This window comes from Anopheles cruzii, chromosome 3 (genome assembly GCF_943734635.1).
Source record: "Anopheles cruzii chromosome 3, idAnoCruzAS_RS32_06, whole genome shotgun sequence".
NCBI classification, from domain to species: Eukaryota; Metazoa; Arthropoda; class Insecta; order Diptera; family Culicidae; genus Anopheles; species Anopheles cruzii.
In genome coordinates this window covers 40,049,084-40,063,190 of record NC_069145.1, presented here as the reverse complement: position 1 = coordinate 40,063,190, position 14,107 = coordinate 40,049,084, and the positions used below count along the sequence as shown (strand labels likewise).

Genomic DNA, 14,107 nt, shown 5'->3' with positions numbered 1-14,107 from the left:
TGTTCCAGTGGTTTTTTAACCGAAATTTAATTTTAGGCTTTCGTTATCGCATAAATAATTGGAATTTAGAAGCATCCAAACGATTACTCTTCGATGCATTTTGGACAACAGTTTGTTTCTTTCGCAAAATAATGTGACTTAAGATCCTTAGAAAAAGAGCAACGCAGAAACAAGCAACGGGTAAAACTTAAATTTCAAGATCTAATTGACACTAGGAAGCAAGCGAGACGTAAGAATGAATGAATGATATAAATGAATAATTAGTATGATATGAATTTTGATTTTGAAAGAAAAAACGGAACGCCGTGCGCAAATTATTCAAAGCGCAAACGAACCGCAGCATCTTATCGAACTGGATTAAGCATCATCATCACTCTGTAATCCTCTATGTGCGTATAGTCACCCGCTAAGAGAACTTTAATCTTGTCCTTTCAAAAATCACAATTTAAAGTAACTCGATTTTTGACGGTTACGCGATTCGAACGTAGACGGCGGAACATGCTTTCGAATTGCAAGGCACTTACCCTCGAAAGAACTATGTCTCCTGAAGGTATGGAATTTGTTGCACATTGCCCGGTTGAACAATATATTGTATGCAATGACTAGAAATTATGCTCAACATTTTTTCGCAAAAATTTAGACAAATGATGATGATGATGATGATGAATAAAGATTTGTTAAATAGCCTCAGTTTGGTTGATAACATTCTTGTTAACTCACGCTACGACAACAATACAACGTAATGACCTATTTCGATTGCCCATATTTAAGGAAAAGAAGCTTAAGGGCAAAAAAGTCGTAAAACCAAACGAAATTAGTTTGATTCGTGTATTTCCTTCTTATTTATCCTTCTCCTTTCTTGCCATATATTAACACACCTCGTGCGAAATGTTTCCACTCCACGAAAAACACACAATTAACAATGCTTCACATTTGCTGAAAAGAATCAATTCAACTGTTAGCTTACTATAGGCTACAACTGCTTACTTCAGCGCGCAGAGCGAAAGTAAAATGAAATCTTTAATATTCTCCTTTAGAAGAGGATTCCGCAAGGCGAGTTCAACATTAGTGCTTTTTACTCCTTTTCCCCAGCAATCTCATCTCGGAGTCGTTGGGCAAGCATTTTGCGCAGCTGTAACGAGCCTTCCGGTGGCTCAACGGGAACCGTTTCGGTGTCACCGTCGAGGATCTTCTGCGCCACCTGTGCCGAGTTGGGCCGGTCGTTCTTCCGGATCGTTTCGTTCAGCTGGCGTGCCCGTGCCTTCTTCTTTATGTGAAGTATCTTATCACGCTGCGCCCGCAGATACTCCTGGCGTGACTTCATGTCTTCGGCATTGATCTGCAAAGAAGCGCGAAGCGCCTGTTGCTGTTCATTCTGTTCTTATTCCTCCGCCACAAAATGCATATACCTTCTCTTGGTCGAAGAATAAATTCAACCTTTGAAATTTGTCCGTTTCTTCAGGCACCTCTTTGAGCGACGACACCGAGTTCTTTACCTGTTCTGCGAGCAGTGGCAGTACATTGGTAGTCGCTCCGTCCGGCTTGTTTAGCTCATTTTCCATGGATTTGATAATGTCACGCTCCAGTTCGCCCTCCGAGTGCGTGCCCTCCGTTTCCTCTAGCTCGGAGTTATTCAACATACGAGAATGGCTTGGACCTGCATCCGATGTTTCACCGTCGAGCGATCCACCGCTTTGAGCGTGAGTGTCATGCCCTACGCTGGAGCCTTGCGAACGCCGTTCAATCAAATCTAGTGCCTGCAACTGTAGTTCCACGTTCCGTTGGACCATCATACGAATGAAGATGCGAATATCATTCGCGGCCCATATTTGCTGGAACAGTCCCTGGTGAAAGGAAAACGTACTAGCGCCGGCCCGATCATCGGCCGATGCCGATGTATCCTCGATCGTTGAAGCGGATGCCGATGCCGTTAAGTTGGCCACGTGACGTCCCTCCAAGCAAGCAAACTCAAACTGTTCTGGTGTGATCTGCATTTCCTCCATGAACGATCCAAGCATCCAATCAACCAAATTCTTATACTCATCATACACCTTCCGGAACTCGGGATTAGTCTCGTCCGGTTGGAGACTAGGATCGAAAACTGGTAACAGGAAGGTTGAAAAGAAACAGATGCACCGCCGAACCGCATCGTATTGTCCGACACAGAGCCGTAACTTACTGATCGATTTATCTTCTATAAACGTCTGCAACGGGGCATTCCAAACGGGTCCGTGAAGAAAGCACACGAGTGAATCGAATACCCACGAATTGTCCTCAGTCATTTTACTTCAGCTCGGCAGGGCACTACAAAACCGAAAACACCTTTTACCGAAGGGTGCAGAAAGAATCCGGTCCCTGAAGGTACTTCGAGAATGAATTTCTATTTGTTTCCCTCGTCCGGGCGCCATGGAAACAGGGCCATAGGTTAGCTATTTGGATCCACTGCGGGTGCGTAGTTACGTGTTGGAACGTATCCGTCACGATGGCAAGATTCTACAGTTTGAACGATTGTCTACGAGTAGGGCTGTTTTGAGCTCATTGTTGCATACGAAATGAGTGGTTTATTGTTGTGCTGCATTGTATAGCAATCACATTAGAAAATCCTTTTGTTTTCAGTGGACAGTTCTACATAATTCTTGCCTTAGTAAAATGATGAAATAGTCGATGAAATAGAATAGTAGTGCAATAGTGCATAACGAGAACAGAGAAGACATGAATCGATTCGATTTCCTTCCGTTTTCTTTCAATTTAGTTAGGAATGTGCGAAATAACAGGAACACATATTTCTTATTCATTTTTTCGCTGTTTGTAATATTTTTTCTGTATTTTTCCTCTTTTTACTTTAAACCTTTCTCGTGTTATTTGTTTTAGTCAAGGTCGATTAATTACGACCTTTTCGCTCTATCCAATACTACTGCTACCTTATTTTTATCCATCGTCTCACTTCACTGCTGTGAAACGTCGATTACAGCGCGTCAGTACGACGCCACACAACATTACCCTCTCTGAACGTCTAGTATCGTCACCTACAGCGTTGCACTTGTATCAGAGTCATCGTGCTCGATATGCAAGCAGCTTACCGCAACCTGCCAAGGGGGCTCGCCTGGGGCGATCTGTAGCTAATCCATCGCCACGGCACACAACACATCAACAATATTTGTGTGTATTGTTCTGAGATATTTGAAACTTTTAAACTGCTTTTTACACATCATACATGCATATAATGTTGGCTTCGTTAATGTTTATTTCGATTTCATTCATCATTCTCCAAACTTCTTTGATAACTCGTGACGATCAAAAAATTTTATTTTTTGCCGTTCCTCAGTTCATTTCACCCTGCAATTCACAACACCCGCAGCAGGCGCTCGGTCCCTCGGACATCTCGCTTCCGAGAACTTAAATTACTTACTCCCATTAGCTTGTTTATAGTGTTTCTTCCTGGTACGGGTAATTTTCGATATTTTCTCTCGTCCTGTAGGTCCTTACAGGCCAGTTCGAACTGGAAATCTTTTCTCAATCATTTTGTGTCTACAGAATGTTCAATCGTTCAACCCCAAATATGGTTGGTTTGTTTCCTCGGTCTGCAACTGACATATTTTTTTAACAATGGTCGATAATTCTTCGACGACTGCTAAAGGCTACATTTTATCCCTCATCCAACGGCATCCGTACGGCATGGAGTATGGTAGAGTTTATTTTCCCATTTTTGCATTTGTGCATCTAGACAGATTTAGTTCATTTTTGGAATTTCCAGAATTAAATTACCGAAATGGGGTCCTTTACATTTCTTTTACATTCGTAAACAGCAGCTCACTTGTTTGCAAACAGTATTCTATTTAGCAAACAATTCACTACGTTTCCTTACTTTCGTGTCTTACTTTCGAAGTTCTACATAGCTGTCTATAAATAAATGAAAAATATATTTACAAACCTTCATATTCAGCTGCTTTATATTTTTCGTGAATGAAGAGCTAATCAAAGCAAAAAATAGATAGTGTGAAGTTTGGTCCTAAGATGCCAAGTCGATCGAACTAAAGATACCACTAAAACACTTAAAAACATCAAACGAGACAATATAGGCTTTTTGCGTTTACATTAGCAGCTCTTCAGTTAGGAAAAAATACATTACAATTTGAGAAATTTTATTTCCAACCCAAAATCAATATACGATGATCAATCAATTTTTGGTGTACTCTCAACAAAGACACCATTGTTTAATCAACGATGTTTTATTGCAGCATTCAATCAAAAGCTTATCATAAAGAATGCATCAATGAGTAAAAGAAATCCACTTCGGTAACAACCTCGAAAGCCACACTAACAGCCATGGCCTCGAGGAGCAAATGCGATGGAGCAAGTCTTACAAATTGCAGAAACAAAATTACCTTCTACCATGCGATACAATACGATGCCGGGATTGAGGGCGCTATTGATTGTGAAAAGTGAATCGTCCATCGAAACTTGCCCTCGAATTAAGGATTAAAAAAATCACATGATTACATTGAAGTCACAAAAAGTCAGGAAAGTGTGATCCATGGGACCATGTTCATAGTAGAGGAACAACACAAGGCCCAAACGATTCCGGATGGCTTTCATCGCCCCTTCTGCATGGTTCCTTATGATCCACCACGTTTTACCCCTACTTTTCTTCCATATTTAGTATCTTTTACACTACAATTAGTCTGATGCCTTACCGAAGCACCAAACACAAATACAAACTGCCTAACATCTATCACATCTACACCTATACTGCAACCTAAAATGATTTCGGTTTATTATTATATTAATTTACAGTATAATGGGATATTTTATCTTCCTTCGTGTTTGACTTTCCGACCATTCGCTTATTCTTTATACAGCTTTTTCGCAAAATCCCATGTTCGTTAGAGATGATATTTAGACTTGGCTTAGGGTAGATACAGTATCCCCCTGTTTGTTTCGTAGCACACGGTTCTTCGATTCAACTTTCATCAACATGTTCGGTTAGTGTTCTGCGAACGAATGGTGCGGACCGCCAAAACCAATCTAGTCCAATAGAATAATATTTGATGAGTGATAAATCTTCTATCAATCCCAGTGACAGGATGCCTTGCTTAAACATTGGCCGCCGTGATATCCTTTAAAAGAGGATAATAGGTGACCATCGAAGCACGAAAAAAACGATACCCACCAACCAGCCAAGTTTGGTGTGTGCTTTTTTCGGTTCCATCGAAATTTTAAGTGCAAAAATGAGGATAGCTGTACATATGAGGCTATTTTACGCCGTACCAGATACTTCATCGTATCAAATAGAAACGCTCCGTTACGCCATTTCTACTTATCTCCTATCGCGTCATACTATTTCATTAAGCAATCAATCATACTATTTCATTAAGCAAAACACTTACACATACGCTTCTTCCGCTTGGATCGCCCTGCATGGTGCTAAAAACTTCTCTGTGCTGCATCATCACGCTCAAGACATGAAGCATCCACTCGTTCTGCGATCGTATCTAAATGTTATTTATGTATGAGAGAAGAAGGAGTCGTTGTTGTGCTGCTCCGCTTCTTTACTCTTCGCGGCAGTTAGAGCTCCGCTGGTGGAAGTTTCAATGCTCAGTAAGGTAAAACAATGAACAGGCGCATTTTCTGCGCTTGAAGTTTCGTTAGCAGCTTTAGCGGGCAAAATTTCCTCTGGCAGGTGCTTCGATGATAGTACAACGGTAGAAAATGAACTGCTACCATCACTTACTTTCTCTTCTAGTGCGCAAGCTGTTGCAGCAGCTTCTGATTCATGGCGTTGATGTTGGCGATACTGATACGAACGACGCTCTGTGTAGGAGGAAGAAGAATGAGGCTATGCTATTCTAGCTTTCTTCTGGGCTGGACTGCCATTATCATCATCGTCGTCTTCGTCTTCAGAATCGCCCTCGTAGTCGACGAGTCCCTGGGTAAAGAAAACAAAATACACGTACAAATTCTGGCAATCGTCAACGCAAAATAATAAATTAAAGTTCCTTCTACACAAGGAAGAGGTTCATTCAATATTAGATGCATACCATACGAAAAGCTTACCTTCGAGAGAGCACTTGCAGCAGAAAGTGACGAGGTGGCACTACCAAAACCAGCAACCAACGACGAAGTGGAAGAGCCGCCCATGTTGATTTGGGTGGCCAAATTCTGTACTGATGAATGGCCAGGTTCTTCGACGGCCGGGGCCGAGTCAAGAACTGGAGCTACCAAAAACGAAGCTGCCGTGTTCACTAGTTCATCCTTAGCTTCAATGCAAGTTTCCACAACTCGGTCATTGCTTCCAGTGTTCCCGTCAGTGCTGCTAGAATCGTCCACCGCAGACCTTCTAGAAACATCTTCCACTTCGGCAACCTTGTTGCTGCGACCGACAGTTGCAGTAATATCAATGTCCATAACTTCCGAGGAAGTTAGAACTCCACCCGTCGAAGACTTGGACGCTGTATTCGCTGTGTTAGCCTCCATAGTCACTAGTCGATCGGATGAGGTTTGGGTTTTGTCGAGAACGGGTTCGGTCACAGAGGCAGTGGAAATGGTTTTGCTATTGCACCCATCATCGTCACAGCTGGTGCTCCTGTGGGCAACATTGCTGGACGCAGCAACATCGGTAACCGGAACGGACGACGTGTTGGCGGCAGGATCTTCAGCTTCGCATTGATCGGTGATTCTAGAAGCACTGCCACTCACAACATCGACGGTAGTGGCCGAACAGTTCGCATCCTCTGCCAGCGTCGTAGGTCCAGCATTGGATGTTGTCGCGGTCGCCGAAGACTGCAACTGATACGCCGAAAGTTCACTGTCGCCTAACGCGCTCACTACCAGGCTGTTTGCATCTTCGAGAGCGGACTCATCGGCCGGAGACAGATTGGCGTTTGTGGTTTCACCACCGTCACTCAACAGATGATGTTGCTGTTGCTGGTGTGTCCCTTCCAAGGAGCTTTCGCTACCACAGTGATTACTAATAATGCTCTCTGTCGCCGTCGATGTTGACGACTGAAGGCCATTGTTTGCTACTGCCGCCGCCACTGCAGCAACCGCATGTGAAAGACTGTTTGGGTCAAGCTGCGCAGTGTGCAACTGCTGTTCCACTTCATGTTGTACAACGATGGATGTAGACGTAACCGGTGCTTCGGTGCCACTGTTACTGTCCTCTCCATTGTTGATGTTCATTTGTTCATTTGTATTGATGTTCGTTGATATTGTCAATAAAGTTGACGGTGCACCCGTCGCAGGAGAGTCATCGGCCGAGGTAGCCGTAGCTGTGACGGCTGTGTGCTGTGCTAGCTGATGTGTCTGGGCCGAAGCACCGCTCGTACCGTATTTCGGTCCATTATCAACCGTTTTCTTGTCAAACATTTTACCTGTGACAAGACACATTTTAAAAATTTTTTAGTTCATTATACTAAAAGCAAATGCATCCTAAATTTTTTATTTTCTCGGGATAATTTGAATAAAGCCGATTCTTTTGCCCATTAGACTGTTGGCGAAGCTACGATGTTTAACAAGACCAAATCCCTTTGCTAGTAAAGAAGATCTGAGAAAATATTTACCAATCGTCGAGTCCAACTCGGTCGGAACGGCCTTTCCCGCCGTGTCAGAATAATCCTCGTCTTCGTTGAACCAAATCTCTTCCTCTTCATCCATCTGTCTTTGGTCCCTTCGATAACGATTGCTGTTGCGCAAAATGGATGGGACGCTGGACAGTGCACAATATGGAAATCGAAACACAACATGGCTCAGTTATTTCATTGCCAAATCTAATCGACAAACGGCTTAGCTTACCTGTCCAAGGTGCCCTTTTCTTTCTCTTTCAATCGATCCTGCTGCTGATCGTACTTGGTTTTGAGTGTTTTGAACGTCTGCACGTACTGCACACCGTCGAAGCGTTTGCCAAAGTTTTCCACGAAATATGTGTAGAGGGATTTAATGTCTTCCTGTTTGATGAACTCGAACATGTCCAATATGGCCGATTCCAGAAGGTTATATCGACCATTATTGCGGAAGAAAGCGTCCACAACCGGTGCGAATAAATTACCCTTGATAATGTGCCTATAACAAGAAGCAGAACAAGAATAAAAAACATATTAGTAAACATCCCATCTGGCGATTTGATATCAACCACTTCAACAGTTAAACAAGTGCTTAACTACGGACCTGTTGTAAAATTCGTCTTTCAGTGCCACTATTTTACGGAGAAACCGCAGTGCTCCCAAGACCAGAAACATGTGCATGCTGTTCATTAGCACCAGAATTTTCCGCAACAAATCCTTGTTGATGATGCAATTTTTAATGTGGTACGTGTGGTGCTCGACACAGAACGACAGCAACTCCAGAACCACACCCAAAAGCTGCGCTGCATTACAGTCCTCATTAGTTGGTTTGTCCGATTGCGTGTGCCGCAGTAGAGGAGCTGAAAATTATGCAACAACCAAATAGTTGGTCAAACAGTTACCCAAGGAACATGGCAAACGAAAGATTGGTTCAACTGGCGATACTTACCAATGAGTGTCTGTATGCTGCGTTTATAGAAAAAGTTGAGAAAATCAGACTTCTCCGACTTGTTCGCTGAGCTTAACATATTTTCTGGGTCTAGTAGGATTCGCAAAACGTTCATCAACTGAACAGCACCTCCCAGCTCTGGCTCCGAATCGAACAGTTGCTCGATGGCAATATTGATCAAGGTCTGATCCTAGCAATGAAAACAGGAAGAACAATATTTGTTTCACATTAGTTAAAAGGACATTTTTTCCACTCATCCTTTGTGCTGAATGCTCGTTGCTAAACCAACCGAGTATGGAACAAATGTAGCATGTAAGCGACTTACCTCTTCCGTGTCTGAGTTAGTGAACTGCTGAAGAGTGAAATCCCTCACGATTGACGGAGAGTATTCCACGATCGTAGTCAATATGTCTATCGAGGCGGCCTTCGTTTTCTTTTCGTTAATTGCCAGAGTAATCTCGAGCGCTGGCAAAACGCCCAAGTTGATGAGCGTTTTGTAGAACGCGTCCTTGCCTTGCGGCTGAAGGTACTGTGCAAAATTGCAAAACTCCTTCAGAAACAGGATGCACTCGCGGCGCTTCGATTTTTGAGTTTGCGGGTCGGTTAGCAGCGTAAATAGGTCATCGAGGAACTTCTCATCCTCCTGTATGATCGTAACAATTTCCACTTTGTTGAAAAATATGAACGAAGACAAGGAGTTAAGCATGTTGTCCTCAAACACGGATGGCGTCGGTAGCACGATGTCCTGTATGTACTGTACGCGATACGTTTGGTGAATTTTTGCTAAAAGATCAGGATTACGGATCGGTATCGCCTCGCGGAACTTCACAAGTTTCTTCAGATACTGCCGGTGGCTTTTCGGTGGGTTGCCGGACGGGTCATATTCAAGACAACCAACCACATCGAAGATCGTGTCTTCGGCGAACATGATCTCAAACAGACTGTTTTTGTTCAACAGAAACACATTTTTGAAGATCTCGTACAAATAATGCAGTCCTTCTTGGTTTTCCAAATCTTCGCAAATGTGGAACAAGTTCAGCAGTTTTTTTATATAGTTTTCCGATTCAACCGCCTGAGCCAGCTTGTCCTTGCGCATAGGTGACGTGAGTCCACTCGCTATAACCTCGGAAATGTCTTCCAACCGTGACAGCTCGCAAGGAGGTAGCTCGATCGGTGGCGCCGAATCGGGCATATCCTCGAATCGCTCATCCTCGGACTCCTCCACCACATCTTGTGTGATTTCCACCGATGGGTCCTTGCCTTGAACCTGCGCAGCAAATTTGGATCATAACATATACTTTTTAGTACCCATTTTGCTACATTCACCAAACCCATATTTATTACCTGGCAGATCTTCTCCCATATTTCGTCGCAACCTGCCTTTTCCTGGAAGCTAAGGGCCAAATCGAAATTATCCCCTTCGCTCCAAACGATCAACGTGTCCTGCTGTTTGTGATAGATTGTATCCGGTTGAATCTTGCTCTCCAGCAACATCGAACCATCATTTTCTGCGTGGACCAACAATGACACACCTGTAATAAACAGTAGGTTATAGCATGAAATCACTAACAATGCTTTGTTTTGTTCCCCCGTAACTACAAATTAATAGAATTTTACCTTTTACAGGCATAGGCATACCTTTAACGCGATCCACATAACTCGATGTGACATGGCCCGTGCCTCGGTCGTCCCACTGACGATCTGCGTTTAGAGCGTACAACTTCACACGACGTCTCGTGTCGGTGGTCATGTTGCGTCGACTGCCGTAAGCACTGTCGTTCGAACCACTACTATTGTTTCCGCTCTTACAGTGCTGGGTGTTACTGCCGGAGCCACAAGCACTGCTACTACAACTTGTACTGGTTCCTGCACTACCAGTGAAGCCCCCGGGGTCGTGTTTTTCGCCGCAATCCGAACCAATTCTATCCACTGCTTGCTGACGACGATACTTTACGTGCTGCTGTCGATAGTAACGGAACGATCGACGCCGTTGATGTGTCGATTTGTCCTGTTGCTGATAGGGCAATGGGCCTCCGTAAGGGAGGGTGGAAGAAGGATGCTTTTTCCTTCGTTTCTTCAGTATTTTGTAAGTAATTTTTCTCTCGTTGTGCTCAATTGTTGCCGCTTTTGCACCCGCCGCTACTCGGAACGCTGTTGGCTTGTGTCGTTCGTTAAGTTTTTTACTGATCCTTACAGCCACGGTCAAACCAAACGGATACAAGTAACAGAGGAGCAAACGCAGTTGTTGTTAACAAAGGTGCTGTATCAACCTGAAAACGGAAATAAAATAGACCATTTAGGACAGCCTTCTATAAGGTATTACAAAATATTTTTAAATAAATATTGTCTATATGAGTCTTATGAAAAAAAAGGTTGCCGAAAAGCAACAACTTTTCTGCGATTTTTTATTGGCTTGGCTATTGGCTTAAGACTGTCTTCGATTGGAAGTCTCTATTCTATTAACTTTACCATTTTGTTTTTAATCTTAGACCTAACCGGGCCGTATTCATCACCATTTACTGTTACATTCAATGGGCATTGTCGGATTATCATATTAACAAACATATTTGAAGAAAAGTTGTCCAAATGTTTTATTTAACTAGACCATACGCCGCGATTTAAGATGCATTAGATGGCACATCGCACGCCATCCCCAACGGCAGTCTGCCGTCGACATTCATTCAAAAAACTGTAAACAATCAGCCTTGGAAGTTTATCTGTACGGCCACTGATTGCCACTGATAGCAGCGATACAACTGCGCTTCAACGAAACAGTCTGACGTAATTGCACTATTTTCCTACAACTTTATAGTAATTTCTATCATCGTGATGTTGAAAGTTGAAAACAGAAACGCTGTTTTGACGCTTTTACTAGCAGCGAAGGACAAACTTTGGTCAACTTTCACCATTTCCGAGCGAAACAGGTTCTCTCCACGACCAGGATGACGCTAATACACACCAATGCGAAGTAGCAACAACTGTGGTTGAATGTACTTGTGTTCGAGGAAGCGACTGTCTCCTCAGCACATCCCACACACCCATCCCGCGTCAATGAGATGACTAAGTACCGCGCCTCACGTAGGAATCCTTCTGTTGGTAGCTACTTGCGGTGTATCATTGGCCGGATCGTCGTCGTTTCGAATCGCTGACCTTCAGTGAGATAAACACCGTCAAAACAAGATGGCAACACTTCCATGCTCAGCAGATACCCTCAGTGTCTCCGTTGAATGGGTTTATTTGGTACCCACCGCTCACGAACACATTGTTCTCCGGTCATACTATTTATTAGCAAGCATATTATTTGCTCCGTCTCGTTTCTCCCCTCGCTCGTATTGTGAGGCTGCGAATGAATCATACAAAGCGTACGAGTGTCGAGCTGCTGACACACAACACAAACGCAGCCCCGCGAATACGCGGCAGTTGACAGGCGGCGTAGCGAAACCCTGTGGCGTGACGCGACGAAGAGGTTTATTCGCGGATAGATTTCTTTGCCAAAAACATGCACACCAACACACGCCTGCCAATACCGCCCGGCCGTACGAAGCGTTGGATGTGACGCTGTTCCTTGGATGCAAAAAAATGTCAACGCATACGATATTTCTTGCCCCGAGACACCGAGCCGTGGCGCGTCATCGTAGTATCAGCGCAGTGAGATCGAATTTTCGTAGCTTTATCAAATGCAATATTCCGAACGGTGGACAAGTGTGTTTAGAATGAAACGCTGTTTTTATGTGGGTGTTTGGGTGTGTTTGTGCTGTGCTGGTGTGCACACTCGAGCAGTGTTCGGAAATGTTGCATTTCGCTTGCTGGCTGGTAATTGCTTGCGGGATCAGAATATGTTAGAAATGTTGGCATTGCAAGTACACTACGTCCGCAATTTTTGGGATTACAGAATTGCTGAAGAATTGCTCCAGCAACCAATTACCCATTTCAAGTTTTCCTCACACACACAGAGACACCATTTAATGTTCGCGATGCAAATGTATGAAACGGGCATACCCTCGTCTGGTTCGATACTTCCAGCATGAAATAAAACATATTATTTGCTTTGAATTGAACATTAATTCAATTTTCTACGAAAAGCGGTCTTGGGTGCGCTGATTTAACGCTAGTTTTTGATACCGAAAACACTGAACCAGTGCGTAGCTCTATCGAAACTTTTTCGCTGGAACCTTACTACACGCACACTGCCGCGACACCGACAATAACTTCGCGCTTTCGCCCTGTACCTGCCATCTCGCTTGCGCCCTACTCCAAGAAGCTGCACGGGTCAACCTTCTCTCTCGTTCTTACACTTCACGTACGCGGCGCCAACTTACACACACACATGCACACATGCGCGAACCCACCATCGGCGAGTCGAGATGTTCTTTTTGTTGCTCTTCCCTCACACGTACCGGAGACGTTGGAACAACGAAAATCGAAGCCCAAGCGAGTTGCTCTCGCTTCGCACCGCAAGCAAATTGTTCTTCTTTCTCGATTTCTTTCATGTCCCAATGCAACCCTTTCCTGAAATTGATTCGCACTGTTATTTCGTTTCCATGCCTTCTTTTAGAACGACCATTTTTCAATAAAAAGACATCTAATACGTGGCCGAAAATTAATCATCCAAGATTTGTTAGGGGAAAATGGTGCATTGTTCGTCCCACAGTAGGGGTGCTGCGATTATTTGCTCAATAAATTTCGACTCATTAACGTCATTTGACGCTACGCACTAGAATATACTAGATTTAACCTTCCCATCAACACCGTTAGGTAAAATATAATCAACTCACACTGTACTCTACTTCGACCACTATTGCGGAACACGAACGCTCCGGACGCGGTCCCGGTTGCCTGCCTTCCTCAAGCCGGCCGACCGTGATTTTTCCGCTTCGGTCAAAGGATCGTCGGAGTGTTTAAAACTTTTCTTTCCACCAACAAACAGGGCCGATTGAAGCACACAATGCAACGACCCCCAAAACTGATTTTGCCACACACAGAACCTCGTTCCGCTTCTCTCGTAACGTCCTCACCAATTGCTAGTGGAAGAACACACAATATGCGCTCCGAACATATATTTCGGAGCCTTCATCGATTATACGACTGCCACAATTGGAGTTAATTTCGCTTCGGTTGCTCGATGTTGTACCGTTTCCTTTCGCGATTTAAGGAGCACTCGTGAACCTGGCTATCACAACATTTACACCGCCATATTGGATTTTCTCGTTTTCTCTTCACTCTGCAAAGACACTTCCGATCGTTTTGCGTTTTTTGGTTCGTTTGCTCGTCGTGCCGACCCTATACACCTGGCGCCCACGGTCCTTATAGATTTCGGAGTTCGAAAATCGATAACCCAAATATACCAACCTTAGTATCGCCTACAGTGCTGATAGAATATAGGTTTTATCGCATATCTATCGTTTTAACTTGCGTTACATAACTAATCCAAAATGCCTAGATTCATCTTAACAGTAATACGATAAAATAGCTTTTACAAATCATGCCTAAAATTGAGGGAAAACAAACGCAACGACATTCGAGCACATAGCAACGACGATGAGTGTCAAACGAGTCGAGCACTGTTGTCGAAAGATAAAAACAAACAAAATTTTCTTAT

General features: G+C 43.7%; 2 protein-coding genes across 2 annotated transcripts; both read right to left on the bottom strand.

The window, feature by feature from the left end:
- Positions 1–1,004: 1,004 nt before the first annotated feature.
- Positions 1,005–2,282, bottom strand: LOC128273813 (cilia- and flagella-associated protein 36). The gene is made up of 3 exons (XM_053011858.1): positions 2,180–2,282; positions 1,410–2,101; positions 1,005–1,339 (listed from the first exon to the last, which is right to left on the bottom strand). Exons 1-3 carry the CDS (start codon positions 2,280–2,282, stop codon positions 1,076–1,078), a joined length of 1,059 nt encoding a protein of 352 aa, XP_052867818.1. The 3' UTR covers positions 1,005–1,075.
- Positions 2,283–2,810: 528 nt separating this feature from the next.
- LOC128274835 (serine/threonine-protein phosphatase 4 regulatory subunit 3) lies at positions 2,811–10,258 on the bottom strand. The gene is made up of 9 exons (XM_053013158.1): positions 10,147–10,258; positions 9,853–10,040; positions 8,834–9,775; positions 8,509–8,698; positions 8,164–8,419; positions 7,792–8,058; positions 7,560–7,705; positions 6,055–7,370; positions 2,811–5,926 (listed from the first exon to the last, which is right to left on the bottom strand). The coding sequence occupies exons 1-9, from the start codon at positions 10,256–10,258 to the stop codon at positions 5,837–5,839; spliced, it is 3,507 nt and encodes a 1,168-aa protein (XP_052869118.1). The 3' UTR covers positions 2,811–5,836.
- Between the last annotated feature and the right edge of the window lie 3,849 nt (positions 10,259–14,107).